At 45.2% G+C, this 15,267-nt stretch overlaps 1 protein-coding gene across 6 annotated transcripts in view; it reads left to right on the top strand.

Moving 5' to 3' along the window:
- Nucleotides 1-15,267, top strand: part of WWP2 (WW domain containing E3 ubiquitin protein ligase 2) — a 181,942-nt gene that overhangs the window by 75,706 nt on the left and 90,969 nt on the right. For all 6 annotated transcript variants that reach the window (XM_021932115.2, XM_031658129.1, XM_031658132.1 and 3 more), the window contains exons 5-6: nucleotides 3,271-3,408; nucleotides 5,193-5,289. In XM_021932115.2, coding sequence (XP_021787807.2) covers nucleotides 3,271-3,408; nucleotides 5,193-5,289 — 235 coding nt within the window. The remainder of the gene's footprint in view (nucleotides 1-3,270; nucleotides 3,409-5,192; nucleotides 5,290-15,267) is intronic.

Here is a 15,267-nt window from a genome sequence, read left to right as displayed (position 1 = left end):
CCCATCTCAGCCTCCCAAAAGGCTGGGATTACAGGCATGATCCACCATGCCCAGTCCTATTTTATGTTTTTGAGACAGAGTCTCATTCTGGTTGCTTAGGTTGGAGTACAGTGGCGTGATGTTGGCTCACTGCAGCCTCGACCTCCCGTGCTCAGGTGATTCTCCCACCTCAGCCTCCTCAGTATCTGGGACTACAGTAGCCTACCACCACATCCAGCTAATTTTTGGTATTTTTATTGGAGATGGGGTTTTGCCATCTTGCCCAGGCTGGTCTTGAACTCCTGGACTCAAGCAATCCACCCTCCTTGGCCTCCCAAAGTGCTGGGATTAACAGGCATGAGCCATTGAGCTTGGCTTGCTCCTTTTAATTAACTTTTTTGTAGTGACAAAGTCTCACTGTGTTACTCATGCTTGTCTTGAACTCCTGGCCTCAAGTGACCGTCCTACCTCAGCCTCCCAAAGTGCTGGGATTATAGGCATGAGCCGCCGCACCCAGCCCATTGACACTTTTTGAAGGCAAAGTGTGTCTCAATGTGTTGTATGGTGGCTTCTGAGCCTTCAAATATATAATGATTCCACTGGAGACAATGAGTAGATAAACTAGATAGAAGAGCTAACTTGGATCCTTGGGACGAGACCATGGAGAGGAAAATGCAGGCTATCTCTCTGGCTTCTGTCCAAGGCCCATGGCACTGTGACTGTCACAGGGGTAGAAATGAGCAGCGAGAGGCCTTGGGTTCCTCCACTCTCCTGTTGAACATTATCAGTCCTCCAGGAAGGAGGAAAAAAAGTGTCCACACTCCATTTATGAAATGACGACCTTTGAGGTATCAGGACAGGAATCAAGGAGCCCTTCTGGAATGCTCATCCCTCAGCACACTTCCAACAGTGGTCTGTGTACTGGAGCCAGAGGCTGGGCGCCTTTAGGAGATGACCTGAAAACAAGATAAAAAGACAGTTTGTCTGCGTGATGGGTCTGTGGCTTACCTTGGAAGATTCTGTGGTCACAGCCCAAAAAAGTCTCAGAAGGACCAGAAGGATCAAGAGAAGAATGACTAAAATGAATGAAGGCTAGGGTGCAGTGGCTCACTCCTGGAATCCCAGCACTTTGGGAGGCCGAGGTGGGAGGATTGCTTGAGGCCAGGAGTTCGAGACCAGCCTGGGCAAATAGTGAACCACGTCTCTATAAAAAAAATTAAAAAATAAAACAAAAAACAAATACGGTGAATGAGAAATTAGACCAAGAGGAATTAGGACTCTTCAGCCTAAAAACAGGAAAGTCAACAGGAAGATGATAAAAATGACAGCTTATTAGGAGCTCAGTAGGTGCCATTTACTTCTTTGCAAGAGTCCTCTGAAAAAGGTGCCATGATTTCCCCTGTTTTGCAAGTAGGGAGACCGATGCTCAGTTTAGGTCATTTGCTTCTTGCTGCACAGCTCTCAGGGACTGTGAATTAAACTCAGAGTGCTTGACCACACCCCCTCTTAACCCATGTGCTTAATATCCCTACTGCCAGAGACTTAGGCACTGGATCTTGGCATAATGGAGTAGGGAAACCCTCCTTGACTTAAAAGAAAAAAAAAAAAAAAAAGCCCACAATAATCAACATTTATGATCGCACAGTTTCAGGGGGCTAGATTTGGCAGCAGCTTAGCTGGGCAGCCTGGCCTGGGATCTCTCCCGAGGCTGCATTCAGGATGTGGACTAAGCTGTAGGGTTAGGCTCTGCTGGGGCTGGAGCAGGTGCTTCCCAAGTGGCCACTCCCAGGGATGACAAGTGGTGGCTGGGGGTTGAAAGGCCTCAGTTCCTTTCCATACTCCTTGGCTTTTGAAGGAACTCATTTCCTTTGGAAACTACAAGTGTTATTTTATAGAAACGTTTAGTACTCACCAAGGCCCTCAGTGTAACTGGCTGAAAATAGCAGCAGACTCACTCAAAAAAGAGTTGGAGAGATCCATGGCAGGGAAGAGAGATTAAGGGAAGGTAGAGCGCTTAGGAGAGCTTGAAAACCAAAGGGTAACTGGTTTCTATCTTATTATAATAGATCCTTGAATTGATCTAGAATTTTCTGCTAAGTTCTTAAAGGGTTGTATCTGTAGAGGGATTTAGAGCTGTCTTTTTTACGGGGGTGGAGGAAAGGGGGGTTATCTGTAGAAAATGCTCAAATTTACCTTAGTGTGCTTATGGAGACATTTATACATACTCTACCTTGTTCTAGAAAACAGGTAAGATAGCTTATTATCGTGCAGTAGCAACTAAGAAATAAAACAAGGTGTTGGACTGGGTGGGGCGGGTGGGGAGGGAGGTTCAGATATGTGGCACTTGCCTGGTCTGGTTTTGTAAGGTGTGGTGTGGACAGACCCTGTGGAAATCCTCATAAAGGCTGATTCCCTTTTGGTAGTTATTTAACAGCCCTGAACTAAAGGCCGTAGCTCCTGGCTGGACTGAACTGAAGGGAACTGAAGTATTCAGTGTGGACTAAACACTTAACTAGACAGAAGCTATTCAGCACAGCCAAGTTCAGTAGCAGGGTGGAGGGTGTGTGTGCAGCAGTTTCTAGCCTGCCTAGGGCTTGGTGCTTCTGCCTCCAGTCAGTTTGTTCTGTTTTTTTTTGCTACAGTCACCCACAGGACTGAATCTACCTGGTATCCTTGGGGGCAGGGTGCTCTGGGCCACTTTTCACCTCTCTCTCCTTGAGTCAGTGATGGGGCCGATTAGCCTGCATTGAAGTTTCATTGTTGTAACTTTTTTCCCTTATTTCAAGGCAATACATTTTTAGGATTGAAAATTTAAAATAACAACAATATGTTTTAGCACAAATAAGAAAAGAATAAGCCCCTGCAATCCCTCTCCAGATGGAGAATGTCTCCTGTTGACAGTTCCTTAGGGTCTCTTTGGTTTCTATGGGCAGGGGGATATTACTTGCAACTATTTCTTCATCTGTACATCATCAGTATCCCTGTGGTTTTCTCACAGTCCTGCAAGTGTAAACAAACTAATACATCAGTAATGTGGAAATTATGTTGCTGATCTGGTGATATGAAATGTTTAGAAAGAGTACACCTTCCCCTCCAACCTGATACAACAGTGATTTCATTAGACATATTCCTTCCCACTCTTTGTTCCATGCCACGAGGCAAAATTTGAAGATGCGGGGAAAGCATTCTCAGGGAAGCCAGCGAAGGTGAAATGGGAGCTTCTAATTTAGAGAATCTTAACTTGGGGTGCATTTGCTTTAGCCCATCCATGTTGCCTTTTGTACCCCACAGTGGAGAACACGCAGCTGACCCTGAACCTGCAGACGGAGAACAAAGGCAGTGTTGTCTCAGGCGGAGAGCTGACAATTTTCCTGGACGGGCCGACTGTTGATCTGGGAAGTGTGCCTAATGGCAGTGCTGTGACAGACGGTGAGTGCCGCCCTGCTCCTCAGGGCTGTGCCGGGACAGGGTGGGGCTGGGCAGGGGCCAGGAGGTGCTGAGAGCTTGGTTCTCTACTAGGCGTCTTGGTTTGATTACCACTCAGCCTGGCCCATAGCTAGCCCCGACTCTTCTCAGCACCGTGGATCAATATCACGACATGAATTTTCAAGGGCCACTTTCTGATCAAGGGCCACAGTAAATGTCCAGACTCTGTAAATTGTGTAATTGTTTGGTTTGATAGCAGAGAAAAACATCTTTCATCCCATGTGGACTTTGGAAAATGAAATATCTTTATCAAATGTGACTTTGGCCCATTTTCCTTCCCAATACAGTTACACTTTTTGGGGAGGTTGAGGGTGTTTTTATGAGAGGCATTGGTTGGGAAGGGGACCCTGTGTTTTCCTAGAGATACACACTAGCAAAATACAGACAGAGCTGGGAATTTGGAGAGTGTCCCCTTCTCTGTCCCGAATATTGGTAGTTTGTTTCTTTTGATCTAGTCTGAAATTAGTCACCTTTGGATCTAGCAGGAAATTATTTCATGAATAATTCTGAGGTCTGAAATGGGTTGGGTTTCTCCATTAATTTTTCCCATTAAATGTTTTCTTAGATGTGATGTAATCATGGCACTTTCCAGGCACCAAGCAGGATTTCTGTAGCTTCAAAGGGGTGCAATTTGAATTGCAATTCAAGGGCAGTTGGTTGGAATCTCAGTGGCTGGATGGGCCTTGACTGTGGAGAAAAATCCCTTAACTGCACTGATCAGTGCTTGGGGTGCTTTGGTGCTTGGAGAAAAACATGCGTCATTCACTCGTTCAACACATATATACATAATTGTATCCCTGGTATGCACTAGGTCTTAGACCAGGTGCCAGCCGGATGGCAATGGGCCAAATTCACATGGTCTCCACTGCTTGAGGTTTACAGTCTATTTGATGAGGGCAGGGGAAGTTAGACATCAAATGAGTAAACACACAGGTAATTACATAGCTGTGATTGTGACAAAAGCTATCAGTGAAAACCACAGGGTGGCATGAGATTCCTGTACTTTGTTGGGGGAGATCTCATCTAAATTGAGGGATCAGGGACGGTTTCTCTGAGGAAGCTGAGACCTGGAGGACAAGGAGTTTAGACAGGCCGTGGTGGGGGTGTGGGGTGAAGGGGTGGCTTGGCCTGTGATGGGAACAGAGGCAGTCAGTGTGGTTGGATTATTAGGAGCAAGAAGGAGAGAGAGTGGAGGAGGTGAGGTCGGAGAAACAGGTCAACTCAGATCGTGCAGCCTTGAAGCCCTTGGTAGGGATTTTGAACCTCATCTTGAGAAACAGAAAGTTGTTGAATGGTTTCTAGCAGAAGACTATGATGATCTGATTTGGCTTTGTAAAAGCTCTCTGGGTGTGTTATGGAGAAATGCCCCCGATTCCTGGCCCCTGCTTTGCACGGTTAGCGTTGGTTCTCTATCTCATGTTTTTGAGGCTGAGATTCATGTAATGGATAAGGCAATTTGCTTGTAAGTGCCTTGGATGCTCTTGAATGTCTTGGAGAAGAGAAGCTGTTTCCAAGGTTTGAGCCCCACTGCTCCATGGCATGGATTGGATCCTGTGTGATCGTCCCTGTTCCTCTCCTTCTGGTGGCTGCAGCTTGCTGGATGTCCGTATCCTGTGGTGGTGGCAACTCTAACACACAGAGGGAGTTCTGTTCCTGGCTGTCAAATCTCGAACATGAGTTGAGCTCCTCAATGCTTCTGTCTTTTCTTGTGATTGATTCCTTTCTAGGATCACAGCCGCCTTCGAGAGACTCCAGTGGAACAGCGGTAGCTCCAGAGAACCGGCATCAGCCCCCCAGCACAAACTGCTTTGGTGGAAGATCCCGGTAAGACCCCCCTTGGCTATGAGAAAGAGCTGAGAAGATGCTTAGAGCTATTGAAAACATGTTGGGACATGGCGGGGAACATTTTATGGTAGAAACTGTTGGACATTTCCAGAGATCTTGTAACTGACTCAGTGGTGAAGGAGGCTAATAGAGGAGTCCAGAACTCAGGATCCTTTTTTTTTTTTTTTTTAATTGAATTTAGATTTTTAATTTTTGTTTTTATTTTAGATTCAGGGGTACATGAACAGGTTTGTTACATGGGTATATTACATGATGTTGAGGTTTGGGCTTCTAATGATCCCATTGCCCAGATAGTGAACATAGTACCTGATTGGTAGTTTTTCAATCCTTGCTCCTCTCTCCTTGTTTTTGGAGTCCCCAGTGTTTATTATTTTTATCTTTGTGTTCATGTTTACCCAATGTTTAGCTCCCACTTATAAATGAGAACATGTAGTATTTGGTTTTCTGTTTCTGCATTAATTTGCTTAGGATAATGGCCTCCAGCCTCCGGCTATATTTATGTCGCTGCAAAGGACATGACGTGATTTCATTCTTTTGTTTTGTTTTTTGATATGAGGTCTTGCTCTGTCCCAGGCTGGAGTGCTGTGGCACCATCACGGCTCATGGCAGGCTTGACCTCCTGGGCTCAAGATGCAGACCCACCTCAGCATCCTAAGTCGCTGAGACCACAGGCATGTGCCACCACGCCTAGCTAATTTTTAAATTTTTCTAGAGATGGGATTTTACCATGTTGCCCAGGCTGGTCTCAAACTCCTGGACTCAACTGATTCTCCTGTCTTGGCCTCCCAAAGTGCTAAGATTATAGGCATAAGCCACTGTGCTATAATCTAGCATAAGCTAAGATTATAGGCTTACTTTTTATTCATTTTTTATGGCTGTGAAAGAATTCAGGATTCTTAGAAGGGTCAGAGGCTCCTTGACGAAGATTGGGACTAGCTAAGTAGGTTATTGGATCAAAGAACCGTCGAACAGGAAACTCGACTGCTCTTTTGTATGTCAGGTGCTGCTGCCACAGTTATTCTTCCAGGACACACATAGAAATGCTTAGAGCAATGGTTCTTTGTGAGATTTTCTGTCGTGCATTCTGCTTTAGGGGGTGGCCCAGGGTTCCCTTGGAGTGTTGGTTAAGACCTCCTACAGTCCGGGCGCGGTGGCTCACGCCTGTAATCCCAGCACTTTGGGAGGCCGAGGCAGACGGATCACGAGGTCAGGAGATTGAGACCATGCTGGCTAACACGGTGAAACCCCGTCTCTACTAAAAATACAAAAAATTAGCCGGGCGTGGTGGCGGGCGCCTGTAGTCCCAGCTACTTGGGTGGCTGAGGCAGGAGAATGGCATGAACCCGGGAGGCGGAGCTTGCAGTGAGCAGAGATCATGCCACTGCACTCCAGCCTGGGCGACAAAGCGAGACTCCATCTCAAAAAAAAAAAAAAAAAAAAAAAAAAAAAAAAAAAGACCTCCTACACTTAGAGTCCAAATATTATACTTGTTATACATTTTACAAATGACATAATTTAATTTACCGAAATTCCCATTTTATACCTGTGTTAGTGGTGCAAACTCATTTCCATGGTAACTGAACATCTAGGCAGGAAAATAACTCTAAGTATAGAGAGATGAGGGAGAGGGTTGGCACCTTTGTTTATTGTTTATTGCATGTGCAAAATCCCCAGATATTTAAAGGACATTTTGAGGAAAATAAAAAGTTCAAACTACAAATGTGTTTGTAAATCTTTATTACCTGCAGAGAGTAGGTAAGTAACTGGCAGTAAAAATCTTCCTAAATGAGGCCAGGCACAGTGGCTCATGCCTGTAATTCCAGCTCTTTTGGAAGATCAAGGTGGGAGGATCACTTGAGGCCAGGAGTTCCAAGACCAGCCTGGGCAACATAGGGAGACTCGGTCTCTATAAAAGATAGAAAAATGAGCTGGGCGTGGTAGTGTGTGCCTGTAGTCCCAGCTACTTGGGAGGCTGAGGTAGGAGGATTGCTTGAGCCCAAGAGTTTGAGGCTGCAGCTGCACTGAGCTAGCAACAAGGCACTACACTATAGCCTTGGTAACAGAGTGAGACTATGTTTGGTTAAAAAAAAAAACCAAAAAACCAAAAAACTTCCCAAACAGATCCCAGGGAGGGGGAATAATGCTTTGAGAAATGGAATATGATTTTAGCCAATACCCGCAGCATCTTAAAAGATCCCTCTGAGGACAGCCGTCAGCTTCTCCTGATTTGATTGTTTTATGGGCTTATGAGGTTGCAGTGACTGGCAGGTGGCGGGAGCAAGACAAGATGTACATTCGGATCTTTTTTCCGTACCCTTATTAGAAGCAGAGATGGCATTTCCCCATTCTCTTTTTTCCAAGTCACTGTAAAGGCGTTGCCTCGCTCCCAAAGACCAGTTATGTTTTCTGTGTCTCGGTAGGTGACTTACAATAGTTGGGTCTCACGGGGTGACAAATGACAGTGTAATTGGCAAATCTTTTGTCAACAAAGCCATGATGGGCACCTGGAACTGGAGGAAACAGTTTCTTAAGCTAGAACAGCGGTGGGCGAGGAATACTTGAACATTTCACTCTTTAAGAGAGGGAAGAATACTTGAGTGAAATCACTCTTTAGAGAGTGATGCCTTCTCAGCTTTGGTGCTAGTAACTGCATCTTAGTCTTTTAGCTGAGTTGGAAAATTTGTCTCAGACACACCCATATCACTTAATTTGGGGCTCAAAGTCAGATTCAGCTCTTAACAAGTTTGGATCTAAATTCTTGACCTATTTACTGGTCTCTGAATTCCTCCAGTTCATCGACCTTGCAATTCAGAGATCCTGTTAAAACTTATTTGTTGTCATTGGTGTTGAGAATGACACCAGGTCATTGGTGTCGCAGCAGCCAGGCTGCAACAGGAAATCGGATTCATTTTGGCCCATCACACGTGGTAGACATTCAGTGCTAGTTAGATGGTGAGCAAGGTACCTTCCAGATAGTGTAAGCCGTATCGGAGTCCTCTGCAGTCTGTTAGCTGCTGCAGGCTTTTACTACGTGTAGCGTCTGAGTTTTCCCGGGCCTCTGCAATTTAGGTAAGTATTCGTTCTGCACTCACGTGGAACCTGTTGCCATTCAGCAGGAAACACTTTTGCAAATATTACCCAAAGACTGTCTCTTTGCCTCCTTAAAGCCCCCTTTCCACTTTGCTGTTGCAGGTATGAAGGTCACTGTACACACGTGCTTATGATTGTAGGTGGTGGCCGAGTAGTCTGTTGGATAACGGTGTAGGGCTTTGGAATCAGGAGATGCAGATCGAATCCTGGCCTGTCACTTACTTGCTATGTGATTTTGGATAAGTCACAAAACCTCTTAGATGCCCATTTTTTTTCAGGTGTAAAGTGGGGATATCACCTGCCTCACAGGGTTGTTGCAGGGTTATTGTGGGAATGAACTGAGATAAGGCATGTCAGTCAGAGGACCTTATGCAACGGGAGCACTCGGTGGAAGTGGCAGTGGGTTTTCTTTGTGTCTGGAGACTGTCGTTTGTGCACACCTACCCCCCTCCCTGCTAAGCCTGGGAAGTGAGGCGTTACCGGTGCATTTACATCAAGGACTGTAGTTGAGAGGTGATGAATCAGACCTTTGGGATCAAGGGCAGTCCTTTGCTGTCCTTGCTTTCTGGGGGCAGAGAGAATGATGGGCTTCTGCCTGCTGCCTCCCAGACTAAATATTTAGCTTTTGCTGTCTGAAGGGTAGGTTTTTCTTGGACTTGGGTGCTGTTCACTGTGATCAAACAAAGGTGCTCTGACGTGCCCATGAAGGTGAAGACTGCAATGTCAAAGCAGCCCTTTCCTCTCCTTTCCCCTGCTTGGTAAAGCTGTAGAACTGGAACTGTGAAAGGGTTTTGTCTGAGGGGTTCATTCCTCCAAGCTCATCCCACAGAGCACCATTTGCTTGCTAAGCAAGGTCTCACAGCTCCATTTCTTAATAGGATCTTGCCTCCTCTTCAAGAATAATCAGATGAAGCCTGGGCACAGTGTCTCACGCCTGTAATCTCAGCTTTCTTGGAGGCTGAGGCGGGCAGATCACTTGAGGTCAGGAGTTTGAGACCAGACTGGCCAACATGGTGAAACCCTGTCTCTACTAAAAGTGCAAAAATTAGCTGGGCATGGTAGTGTGCACCTGTAATCCCAGCTACTTGGGAGGCTGAGGCAGGAGAATTGCCTGAACCTGGGAGATGGAGCTTGCAGTGAGCCGAGATCGTGCCACTGCACTCCAGCCTGGGCGACAGAGTCAGACTCTGTCTTAAAAAAAAAAAAAAATTATCTGGTCTGGCACATGGAAGCCAGCATGAGACTACCTCCAGCAATTCATGTGGCATACATTTGTTTGCCCACAGATTATGTTAATATGGAATCAGAGGTCTGATTGTGTAAAGAAAGAGTTTATATCATAAATTATCATATACTCCTATAATGGAATACTCTCTCATAGTAAAAATAGGTGAAAGATGGTTATATCCATATGGTAAAATCTTAGAAACATAATGTTGAATAAGAGAAGCAGGTCATAGAAAACAGTGTGTAGTATGATGTCATATGTAGAAAGATGAAAAATGCAAAGTCAAACAATACATGTTGTATGCGTACCTTCAAAGGCAGTAAAACTGTAAAAAATGGATGGGGCTGGGTGTGGTGGCTCATGCCTGTAATCCCAGCATTTTGGGAGGCCGAGGTGGGTGGGTCACTTGAGGTCAGGAATTCAAGATCAGCCTGGCCAACATGGCAAAACAACTTCTCTACTAAAAATATAAAAATTAGCTGGGCATGGTGGCATGCACCTGTAATCCCAGCTATTTGGGAGGCTGAGGCAGGAAAATCACTTGAACCCGGGAGGTGGAGGTTGCAGTGAGCTGAGTTTGCACCACTGCACTCCAGCCTAAGTGACGGAGTGAGACTCTGCATCAAAAAAAAAAAAAGGAATAATGAACTCTGAGTTCAGGAGGGTGGTTATCTTGGGAGGAGGAAGACAGGTATAATGAGGAAAGAGTACAAAGAAAGTTTCTAAGGTACTGGTCATGTTGTTACTTTGCCTGGGTGATGGGTCCCAAGTGTTCATTATTTTATTCTTCTTCAAACCAAATATATATTTAGAGTCTTGCTCTGTCACCCAGGCTAGAGTGCAATGGCACACTCACAGCTCACTGCAGCCTCAAAATCCTAGGCTCCAGTGATCCTCTTGCTTTAGCCTGCCAAGTAGCTGGCACTACAGGTGTGTGCCAGGCTCCACACCTGCTGCCAGCCTCTATTTATTTATTTATTTATTTATTTGAGATGGAGTCTTGCTCTGTCACCCAGGCTGGAGTGCTGTAGCACGATCTCGGCTCACTACAAATTCCACCTCCTGGGGTCAAGCAGTTCTTCTGTCTCAGCCTCCCGAATAGCTGGGGCTACAGGCACACGCCACCATGCCTGACTAATTTTTGCATTTTTAGTAGAGACAGGTTTCACCATATTGGTCAGGCTGGTCTCAAACTCCTGACCTCAGGTGATCCATGCACCTTGGCCTCTCAAAGTGTTGGGATTACAAGTGTGAGCCACTGTGCCTGGTCTTTTTAATTTTTTAATTTATTTTTCTTAGTTTTTTTATTTTTTTGAGATGGAGTTTCACTCTCGTTGCCCAGGCTGGAGTGCAATGGTGCGATCTCAGCTCACCGCAACTTCTGCCTCCCAGGTTCAAGCTATTCTCCTGCCTCAGCCTCTCGAGTAGCTGCCTGGCTAATTTTGTATTTTTAGTAGAGATGGGGTTTCTCCATGTTGGTCAGGTGGGTCTTGAACTCCTGACCTCAGGTGATCTGCCTGCCTCGGCCTCTTAAAGTGCTGGGATTACAGGCGTGATCCACCGTGCCCGGCCGGGCTCTTTTTAATACCACATTCTTGTGGGTTCCCAACAGAGAAAACTCACTCACCCCCGTGAGAGGACATTAATTTTTTCATGAGGGATCCACTCCCATGACCCAAACACTAGGTGTCACCTCCCAACTCTGCCACATTGGGAATCAAATTTCAACATGAATTTTGGTGGGGACAAGCTGCATCCAAACCATAGCAGGGAGTCAAGTTGGAATGAAGCCCACAGGACTGTCTGTGAGTGGAGCTGCTCCTCCTAGCACCTCACGATTTCCTCTGGCTTGAATATCTGGTGCTTCTGTCTAGAATCTCAGTAAAATTTCCATAGTCATACAGGGAAATGGAACAACAACAACAACAACAAAAAACGAGAAGAATGCATTTAATTTTCTTTTTGGTTCATAAAATTTTTCATTAATAGGGATTAATGTAAAGGATCTTAGTAGAAGCTGTTGGCTGGGCACCATGGCTCAGCGCATGGACTGGGTTTAATCCCAGTACTTTGGGAGGCTGAGGCGGGTGGATCACCTGAGGTCGGGAGTTCGAGGCCAGCCTGACCAACATGGAGAAACCCTGTCTCTACTAAAAAAAAGAAAAATACAAAATTAACCGGGCGTGGTGGTACCTGCCTGTAATCCCAGCTACTTGGGGGACTGAGGCAGGAGAATCACTTGAATCTAGGAGGCGGAGGTTGTGGTGAGCCCAGATCGCGCCATTGCACTCCAGCCTGGGCAACAAGAGCGAAGCTCCATCTCAAAAAAAAAAAAAATAAAATAAAATAAAAAAGAAGCTGTCTACTATAGCTAGGTACAATGGCTCATGCCTGTAATACCAGCACTTTGGGAGGCTGAGTTGGGAGGATTGCTTGAGCCTAGGAGTTTGAGGCTATAGTGAGCGAAGATGGAGCCCCTGCAATCCAGCCTGGGCAACGGAGCTAGATGCTGTCTCAAAAAACAAAAAACAAACAAACAAAAAAACTATATATAGAGGCTTGAACAATTTATTTTCCTTTCTTAATGTGTATATGTATTTAAGCTATTTTGTTTAAGAGTGCATGTGAACGTGCATGAGATAGAGTGTGTGTGTATATGTGTTTGTGTGTGCGTGTAGGGCTGGGGACCTTGAATTTGCTGGTGGCCATCATCAGCTCTCAGTGGTGGCCAATGTTGGTCACAATCTGCATTTTAACATGTCCTTCCCAGTGATTTTTTTACATGGAAAAGTTTCAGAGCCTCTTAGATAGTTTTCTTTCTCCCTCCTGTACTCTTCTTTTTTGCCCTGCTTTGATGAAAACATATCAGATTTATTGGCTCCCTTGCCTTGGCATTAAAGGCCTCTGAAGATGTAAAAGATCTGTAATCTCGGAGACTTATAAAGCCTAACCGTCTCTGGTGAGCTCTAAATAGATCATCAACTGTGTCTGCAGACAGCCTATCCCAGAAAGGAAAGAAAAATAAACTCAGGCGGGTGTGAGTCCACTGTGAACACTTCAGGAAGTCCTGGGAGGGCCGGGAGAATTGGGAAGCAGAGCTAGCAGGGAGGAGGGGTGGAGGGTGGATGGGATCTGAGCCTTGGGCACTAGGCCATTCTCACAGTCATTGTCAGCTGGCGGTTGCCACCCCTCCTTCCACTGAGGTGACTAAAGGCTGCTTGATTGGGAGCTGCAGTTATTTAGAGATGTTGCCCTGTCAGCAGGAAAGCCCTCTCATGTAATAGCTTATGCTTAAAATCTGGCTATTGCCTCATTTCTGTAGCTGGGGAAGACAATGGAGTAAATCTTGTTTATTTATTTATTATTTATTTATTTATTCATTCAATGATAATTAAGACATAGTCCATGCTCAAAGTCCCTGCTTATAGGCAGGGCTTTCTTCTGAGCAATTGGTAAATATGGAATAGTATTGAGACAGTGATCAGGCATCCCACTGCATTCTCCAAGCCAGACATTGACAGGTAATCATGGCTGGGCATGGTGGCTGTGTGGGAAGCTGAGGCAGGAGGATCGCTTGAGACCAGGAGTTTGAGGCTGCAATGAGTTACGATCATGCCACTGCACTCCAGCCTGGGCAACACAGGGAGACCCTGTCTCTTAAAAAAAAAAATCATGGAGATTAATTACACATTCATTTATACATTGGTTTATTAATTTTGCATCAATTAAAATGATACACGGTACCTTATACATTTATTTATTGAATAGGTATTTATTTGGCATTTATTCTGTATGAGCCTAGAGAGATGTTTATAACGCCAGATGTGGTGTGCACCAGGAAACTGGTTATAAACTAGAAGGAAGGAAGACAAATCTCTGCTGTTGAAGGTAATATTCATTTGATATACATGAATGTGAGGCTCTGAGCTAGGTCGTGGTGATTAAAAGATGAAAAGTCAGGGTCCCTGACATCAGGGAGTGTCTCCAGTAGGAGACAGATGCATGGATGACACTTAGAGTCTAGTGTGATGGATCCATGGTGATGGTGTATACACATGCAAGAAGAATGTAGTGGGACATTACCTAGATCTGCCCGGGGGATTTGGGGAAGACCTCCAACACTTGAACTGTATTTTGAAGGAGTTTGCCTGACCAACGAAGTGGGGGTCAGGGATGTCACGGCAAGCAGAGGGTACAGCATGAGCGAAGGCAAGGCGGAGTAAGAGAACGTGACATATTTGAGGAAACAAAAGTCATTTAGTAATGTTGATGTGTAAGATATTAGGGATGATAACATAGCAAACTAGAGTTTGCAGGTCAAATCCAGCCTGCCACCTGCTTTTTTGTTGGTGTTCTTGTTTGTTTGTTTGTTTGTTTTTGCTGGGTGAAATCTGCTGTGATTTTTTTTTTTAGAGCACTTTTAGGTTACCCCAAACATACATACCATACCCTCTTCCCCACTGTCAGCATCCCCCACCAGAGTGGTACATTTGTTAGAATGATGAGCCTACATTGACACATCATTGTCACTCAAAGTCCATAATTTATGTTAGGGTTCACTCTTTAATTTTTTTCTTTTGGGCAGAGTCTTGCTCTGTCATTCCACTGGCTGGAGTGCAGTGGCGCAATCTCAGCTTACTGCAACCTCTGCCTCCCAGGTTCAAGTGTCTCATGCCTCAGCCTCCTGAGTAGCTGGGATTACAAGCATGCATCACCATGCCCAGCTAATTTTTTTGTGTGTTTTTAGTAGAGATGGGGTTTCACCATGTTGGCCAGGCTGGTCTTGAACTCCTGGACTCAAGTGATCCACGTGCCTTGGCACTGACATGTATCCACCATTACTGTGTCATACAGAGTAGTTTCACTCCCCTGTGCTTCGTCTATTCACCTCTCCCTCCTGTCCCCCGCCCCTTGTAACCACTGATTTTTTTATTGTCTGCATAGCTTTGTCATTTCCAGAATGTCATATAGTTGGCTCATAGAGTATATAGCCTTGTCAGATTGGCTTTTTTCACTTAGTAATTGAGATTTACATTTCTTTCACGTCTTCTCATGGCTTGATTTTTTGAGTACAGAATAATATTTCATTGTCTGCATATACCTCAGTTTATCCATTCACTTTTACATTCCTCCTTCACAGTTTATTCATTCATTTACTGAAGGACATCTTGGTTGCTTCCAGGTTTTGGCAATGATGAATAATAAAGCTGCCATAAACATCAGTGTGCAGGTTTTTGTGCAGATAAAAGTTTTCAACTCGGTTGGCCACGGTGGCTCACGCCTGTAGTCCTAGCACTTTGGGAGGCCGAGGCGGGCAAATCGCAAGGTCAAGAGATCCAGACCATCCTGGTCAACATGGTGAAACCCCGTCTCTAGTAAAAATACAAAAAAAATTAGCTGGGCGTGGTGGTGCGCTCCTGTAGTCCCAGCTACTCAGGAGGCTGAGGCAGGAGAATAGCTTGAATCTGGGAGGTGGAGGTTGCAGTGAGCTGAGATCGTGCCACTGCATTCCACCTTGGCGACAGAGCAGCGAGACTCTATCTCAAACAAAACAAAACAAAACAAAGTTTTTAACTCACTTGCGTAAATACAAAGAAACATGATTGCTGGGTCATATGGTAAGAGTATGCTTAGTTTTG

Source organism: Papio anubis, chromosome 18, assembly GCF_008728515.1.
Source record: "Papio anubis isolate 15944 chromosome 18, Panubis1.0, whole genome shotgun sequence".
Taxonomy (NCBI): Eukaryota; Metazoa; Chordata; class Mammalia; order Primates; family Cercopithecidae; genus Papio; species Papio anubis.
Note: the sequence above shows the minus strand (reverse complement) of the source record. Positions and strands in the feature narration are given on the sequence as shown.